General features: G+C 44.8%; 1 protein-coding gene across 1 annotated transcript; it reads left to right on the plus strand.

Annotated features, from left to right (window-relative positions):
* The first annotated feature begins 88 nt into the window (after nt 1–88).
* LOC146185311 ((3R)-3-hydroxyacyl-CoA dehydrogenase-like) lies at nt 89–2,867 on the plus strand. The gene is made up of 3 exons (XM_084606256.1): nt 89–499; nt 1,708–1,901; nt 2,370–2,867. The coding sequence occupies exons 1-3, from the start codon at nt 349–351 to the stop codon at nt 2,784–2,786; spliced, it is 762 nt and encodes a 253-aa protein (XP_084462382.1). The 5' UTR covers nt 89–348; the 3' UTR covers nt 2,787–2,867.
* Nucleotides 2,868–7,578: the final 4,711 nt, after the last annotated feature.

Below are 7,578 nucleotides of genomic sequence, written 5' to 3' on the forward strand. Positions count from 1 at the left end.
AATATGTGTTACGGCGCGACGATCGACACAGCAAACTTTATTGCAGGTTGCCTATGAGGAGACACGCATTCCACAGAAGTTCCAACGCGCCAAGGTCGCACGTCGTCTGACTACGTCTCTTTATCTCGGTCGGAACACGGGTCGAACCTGCAGTCCCAAATGACTAAGTGAACCCACGAGCGCATTGCACAGTCCGTGATGAAGCAGTATGCGAACTAGATACGCCAAAGTTATCAATTACGCAGCGCTACGACTACATGGGTGCCCTCTAGGTGCTCGATAACACTGGCTTACTTATAGGGGGTTACATTTGGAAAGCGACGTAGCTTGCGAAAGTGTGCAGCAGACATGTCTCTCAACGGGCGGCTGGCTCTAGTGACAGGAGGGGCCGGAGGCATTGGTGCAGCTGTTTGCAACACTCTGGCTACTGAAGGGGCCACTGTGGTCGTCGCTGACAAGGAGCTTGAAACTGCGAAGACCGTGGCCAATTCGCTGCCAGGTAAGCTATTGAAAAATCCCAATATTCGTGGACTGAGGTCAGTCACACAGCTTATAATCGGTTACTACTCAATTTCAAATTTAAGTTCTAGTAAAGTTTTATTTATATTGAAGGGTATGGTGCCCGCTTACGGCACTCCGGCTGGTTTTGCGTAAAATGTTTTGAGTCGCAAGAACCGAGCAAACGTACGAGGGATGTAAAAAAAAAAAAAAAATAATAACGCACCGGTTTTTCTGCTATTTTGGCAGTGTGCATTAAAGCTGATGCAGTTCAAAAATGTTTTATACGGGTATATGAGCGCAGCATATGTACATATTACTTTTCAAAGCGATTTTGGGCATTCAGTGTAGATTTTGCGCCCCCGGTGAAGAAAGGCGGGCATACTGAGTTTTCACCACTTTTTCCACTTACGCCGCCGATACTGGCTACAACGCTCGCGCTCACACCAGCCCGAAAAAATTTGTCTGGACCACGGTGCGCTGTCATGGCTGAAGGCTTGGCTTCTCAATGTCAGGTTTTAATCTTTTCACTTCACAGATCCACATTAGAGAGCGAACAGAGCGTCCTCCCCTCCGTGAGGACAGGGCTATGCAAGAAAGAAAAACGACGCATAGTATGCACAAGTGCACCCTCACAATATAGCGTAATAGTATTAAAGGTTAAGTGCAACAGCCGGGGCATCCATTGACGCAACCTATCGCCGACATCGGCACGCTTATTTCTTAAAAATACTACTTTTTACCTTGCCGAAAGAACCTACATCGGCTGCGTATGTACACCCTCCCACTTTTTTTACCTGAATGCACGAGCGTCGAGTCGATAAGCGCCGTATGACGAAACACAGAGGCGAAATGAGCCAGAATACGCGTGTACGCGCAATGAGCACTCCGGTGCAGCTGTCCTCTTCCAGACTGCTCTGATAATAGGAACTCACCCCTGCTTCTTTTTAGCACCGTTACCGTCGTCATCCTCTTTCTTTTCTGAACGCCTCCATAAAGTTATAAATAAGCGTTCAGGTGGTAGAGCTGGATGGAATGCGATGAACGCCCGTTGATGATACTACATGCGTATTAGCATTTTGTTCCTTTTTGCTTATTAATTCACATCTTCGGAGCACTAATAATATACTGCGATAATTGATATCTATAGCTGCTTATGTTTCCAGGCCGTAATTATACGTTCACGCTTTCTGGATTGATGCATTGCAGGCGACAGAAAACACTGTGCTGTACAAGTGGACGTAAGCGATTCCCGATCCGTAAAGCAGCTCTTCAGCATCGTCATCAGCGAGATTCCTTTGCCGCTAAGCATCCTCGTTAACTGCGCCGGCATCATGCGTACGGCCAGTATCGTCGACACTAGCGATGAGCTCTTCGACGAAGTGGTTGGAGTCAACCTCAGGGTGAGACATCGAACTATTGAATTCTATGGTGTGCTCTCAAAACACTATTTCGCTGTGTCAAGTTATTGTCTAAGTATGTTTCTTTTATCAACAAAAGCCATCGGATTCAAGAGGACAAGAACTAAAATACTTCATTTTGATTCCACGAAACTTGTTGGTCATGCGTAGCTTTTTTAAGACTATAATTCTGACTTGTTGCCCATTTCAAGAACTGGCGTTTAACTGGCATTTATGGTGGCTGGATCTTCGCAGCCTTAATACCACCTGCGTGGCTAGCGCCAGAGGAAATGTAGCATTCGGCAGATCGAATAAATCTGCTTAGACAGCACCCACATTTACAGAGAAAACATTTTCAAGAATTTCAACGCTTAAAAGAAACTCTAAACAATTAGCTCGATCGTAGTACTGTCGCGTTTATGCCGTTTGACCAGCTGGGTAATCGCTAACGCTCACCATATCACATTGCAGGGAACCTTCCTGGTGACACGAGAAGCCAGCCGTGAGATGACCAAGCCATTTACAGTGTTGCCAAAAGGGGGTGCGGCCATCGTAAACGTAGCCAGCATTGTGGCCAAGACCGGTGCTTGCAATAGCGGTGCGTACGCAGCTTCTAAGGCTGGCGTAGTGGCCCTCACCAAGACAGTGGCCCAGGAGCTGGCTCCGCATGGCATTCGCTGCAACGCCGTGCTGCCCGCCTGGACGGATACCCCTATGACTGCCATCTTGCCCGCAGAAATCAAAGTCCTTTGTGACGGCATGACGCCTCTTAAGAGATCCGCCCAGCCCTGCGAGATTGCTGAGGCGATCAAGTTTCTGTGCTCACCCACCGCCAGTTCTTTCGTCACAGGTGCAGCGCTAGAGGTTACCGGAGGATTCAGCATGTGATATATAACCAAGGAGGAGTTCATTAAAGTGTGAATTCAGCGCTGTTGAATAAATGGTCAACATAATATTGCTGTGGTCTGTGTTACTTGAGCAGTGGTGTTATATTAAGGTGCGTCCGCCATGTTATGAAATGCGTACCACAGCGAACTTGCCTCTGAACATTTGTGGGGTCATGGCGAGCATCTCTTCTAGTGAGCTTTTCCCAAAGCGGCTACTATGCGTGCAACTCTTTACGATGTGGTATTACAAGCGCAGCACTTCCAGGGGTGCCTCTAAATTTATAGTTCTCGATATGTTACCCGAGTATAGGAAGACAAAGTTGAAAGGGAGTACTACATATGGGAGACTCGGTGGTGAAAAGTCGCGAAAAGGAAACTCTGACGACAGCAAGAACAACACGGACACACGGTAACGCGCAACTGAAGTTTACTCAAGAAAGGCGCATTAGTATGCAAGAACGCAAATGAAAAAAAAAAATACAAAGACAAAGCAAGCAACTAAAGCCACCAACCAAACGCAGCCATCATATCAGGGTGAGGACTCAGGCGATGGGTATGGTTTCTGGTCCATAACGCAACAAAACGAAGGTCCGACAAAAGTACTAGTTCTTTTTTTTGTGCTTTTGCTTGTTCCTCGTCTTCCTGTTCCGCTATAAAATATAGGGCGGCAATCTTCTGACACCGACGCAAAATAATTAAAGGTGCAAATTCAAATTATCTTTCAGGTGCAAGAGATGCGGCCGAAAACTTCATCGGCCAAACAATGAAATTTGAATAATTCTAAATTCTGTGTCGTTCTTTCTGTTCTTCGCTTTCCCTTTCACGTTTCTTTAGGCCTGCATCTCAACTAACTTGACCAACTTTGTAACCTCTATCGAGGGGACTGCCTATTCTATTCCGGGTCCGTAAAGCCAATTGCAATGGGGTACAATTGAGTGCTGAATGGAGACAAATGAATCGGAACAAAATACAAAGAAGGTAGTAGTGATAAACGACTGCTTTCTTTCTAAGTTTCTATACATGCATTTTAAATCTAGGTAACATCTGCTGTCTTTTGATTTAAAGTGTTTTTCTTTTTAAAAATAAAAATATACTTACTTGTGCTTGTGTGACACCTATGCCTTGGTCCGACAGTGAATCTTACCTCAAGCCATAAGGAGAAATTAATGTATACAGAGTAATCGCAAGGAAAATCCTAGCTGTAGGCAACAGCTCTATTTCTTAAAAGCTATCCCAGAGGCTCCAAATACTGGGTTCATCTTGCTATACCTATCTACTGTTCCTATGCAAAAATAAAAAAGTACAACAGGACGTTAGAAGTTGTTAAATAAGCACCTCTTCTTTTTTTTCTTTTTCTTTTTTTTTTTTTTACAACCTTTGGTGGGAGGTTTATTTTCGATATTGCCGGGAATTTGCTTTCGATCTGACCAATAACGACAAGCCTTAAATGCAAAATTTTGTTCCAATATTGAGGTTTTAAAATGGGCACTCAATATATTGAAGAAATTATGAAGATGAAACTACGGTAAGCGTAGGCTGCAAACAGTGCTTTCAATAAGAAAACGTACTACAATTTAAAAAGAAAGATGCAAATGAAGGACTAGCTTTTCCCCTGCCATATCGCGCGTCCTATGTCTTCCGCTTGAAACGTAGCGAGAAACGCGTTTTCAAAACAAATTCCGCTTGTTATGAAGGTGCGTGAGACGGGCAGAGCGAACAGGATTGGACCATGCTGTTAGGCTGTTTGTTAGGTATAGTCTAGAATGCAGCCCTAAGGTGCGCAAAGCGAATGCAGAGTCGCGATCAAAAGTACACAAGATTCCCCCCCCCCCCCCCCCACCCCCCCCCCCCCCCCCCCAGTGTGAGAAAAATATAATTCGGCACGAGCACATAAAATAGCACGCCTAAATTTTAATTTGTGTGAGAGGAGGCTTCAACTGCGGGCAGTACAATGTGGCTGATTCTCGCGGCAGTGCTGCAACATTTTGTTTTTCTCATGCCCTTTGAAATGCGTGAATATTAAATGGGATTATTAAGAAATATTGTCACGTAGTAGTGATAAGCCTGGTATCCGGAAACGAAGACACTGGTGTTGCACCTGAATAAAACTCTTTATTGGGCTGACTTGCGCCCGCAAAAAGAACTAAGCGAACTAAGACGCGGTCGACGCTCGTCGAACTAAGAATCCCAGTTTCGCGCTTCAGCGCTCGTTTTAAAGGCTGAGATGAAATATCGAGATAAAAGCGCAACCCGTGACAAGCATACACTGGAACATTGTAAAAAAAAACAAACGAAGGGCTAGAAGGTTCGAGATGCATGTCGGCGGATCTTGCGCGAAAAAGAAAATAAGGATACGTCACGCGACAAAAGAAATGAACAAACGAAGAATACATAATCGATTCGCTGGAATCGCAGTGATAAAGCCGCATGCCGGCGGCTGTTCAAAAAGAAGAAATACAGTATTGAAAGGTTCGTGGTAATATTTTCTCCTCAGGTCAGTGAGGGGCGCTTTCTGTTATCAGCATCTCTCACGTTATCAATAACGCCTAAGAGAGAAGGTGGTGAAGGGTGGGAAGGGTGGCTGTTACTGGCCCTACGGGGGTAGGTTTATCTGTTTATAGGCCGTCATTGCACCCGTCACCGCTTAGATGGTGGACGACGGCTGTTGCGGCGCGCGTCCTTCTCTACTTTCTCTCTTCTGTCCGCACGAAGCAGCGGAGGTGGCTCAGCTACAGAGCCAGTAGCAGGCCCATGCATTTTCTTTTCCTTCTTCCTACAGCCACAACAACTATAACGCCTGTTACACACAAAAAAGAGCGTGCACTGAACGTCGAGTTCTATTTTCTACTTTTTATCGCACAATTAATATGATGCATCCTCAAAAAAAAAAAAAAAAGATACAATGGTTGATGGAGTTGAACGTTCCAAAGCGACTAAGTCACGCCGTGATTGAGGACTCCGGGAACCACCTTCTTCTACGCGCCTAACGACTGCACAGAACAGGGACGTCTTGCCTTTCGCCTCCACCGAAAAGCGGACGCAGAGGCCGGAATGCCATCCCGCATCTTTGGGCTGAGTGGTTGAACGCCCTAACCACTTCGCCACAGCTGTCGGGGTTTTCATCTCAAGAATTTGGCTATCGAGCTCCTCACGAAAATTCCAGGCAAAAAAAAAAACTGGACAAAAGCGTCGCATCCGCTGAAATAACCATTACGATTTTTCATCTCCCTTTGATGACGAGCCACATGTCATAGGGGGAAGCAGTTTACGCATTAGTAACAAACAAAAATACTACGCATGTCCGCATTGATATATAGTTAATTTTAAATGTGTTTGTTTCTGGATGCCTATATTTCATAACAGCGCGTTTACATCAACAATCAAAACTCCTACGCAGCTACCTCAACGCAAGTATACACACACTTTAAGCAGTTCGGACGATGGCAAAGAGAAGTATAATATTGGCTGGACAAACGCTTATCTGCATTCGTCCGTAGTAAAAACTTCCGTGGGTTATAATAATCGCCTTCTAGACTTATGCAAGGGTAGTAACGCTCCTTTGCAGTAAACACCAAATGCCTATAGACAATACTTTGACGCTGAGCTTTCATGGCAGCGACATGTCCACTCTCATGCAGTTTAATTCCTTGTGCATGCCTCCTAGTCGAAAGAGGCTGCGGAGCCATGTCAAAATGCATAATATATTGTAGTTCTGTCCCGAACAGCAAATTTTTCTGTAGTTTTGTAGTACTTGTTACCTGTATGTCACCTTTCTTTCTGTATTTGTGTTGTACACTTCTGTTGTAAGCACATATTCTGACGTTATCCTATAGAAGTTTCCCCGGTCTCAACAAGTTGAATGTCAAGAAGCGCACAGAAATTCTGTCACGACAACAGAACATTTCCTGTAGTTTTTACCGACTGTGTTTTGCCGTTAAAGCAGGTGTCCGGAAGCCTACCAGCAGAAACCTAGACGCGCGTACCTCAGTCATGCTTGAAGAGTCACCGGGAAGCAGTAGTGATCGGGGACCCGCCTACGGTGCCGAAAACTGTGTTTGGCGGCTTTCAATGGCTTCCAGTAGGCGGTAGCAGGTTGTAGACGTTTACCCTTGATTGCATGATTACGAAAATCAAACCAAAAAAATGATCTGATCGTCTTACCTCTCCCATGTTTGGCAATGATGGCAGATATTCGTCATAAACATCAAAGAAATTTAATTTTGTGCCAGGGCCATAAGGAGCGGGATTCGTCTATAATTTTTGTGTGCAACACATCTGCAAAAGGTCGTTTTAAACACTTCTGGCACATATTTAGGTGTTATATTTGACCACGCTACATGCGTTGGGATACAAATGTTTGGAAAATTGGTACTAATTCCGAGTTGGCTGTTTTATTAGCGGCGTCTTCCTTAACGAATGTGCAAGCATGTGCTTCTCGACAAGTCTGCTTGCACACTGAAACTAATGTACTGGAATTGATGACGTCAGGAATTAGGAGCTCTGAGTATGTTTTCTGGAGAAATTAGAAATATGTGCGATAAAATGCTTTTTCTGTTGAACGATATTTTTCTCATTGGCCGAAATTGATGGAATACGGTCTTAAAAATTACCCCTTGACTCATATTTGTGATTACGGTTAGGTTTGGTTTATGGCCTTTGCCGTCTCAAAGTGACTAAGGCTTTGAGAGACACCTTATTGAAAGGGTCCGGAAATTTTGACTACCTGGTGCTCCATAACGAGCGCTTAAGCCGCACAGAACACGGGCGCCTTGGCTATTGCCTCCATGAAAAAG

Source organism: Amblyomma maculatum, chromosome 6, assembly GCF_055883805.1.
Source record: "Amblyomma maculatum isolate TAMU_Amacu chromosome 6, ASM5588380v1, whole genome shotgun sequence".
NCBI classification, from domain to species: Eukaryota; Metazoa; Arthropoda; class Arachnida; order Ixodida; family Ixodidae; genus Amblyomma; species Amblyomma maculatum.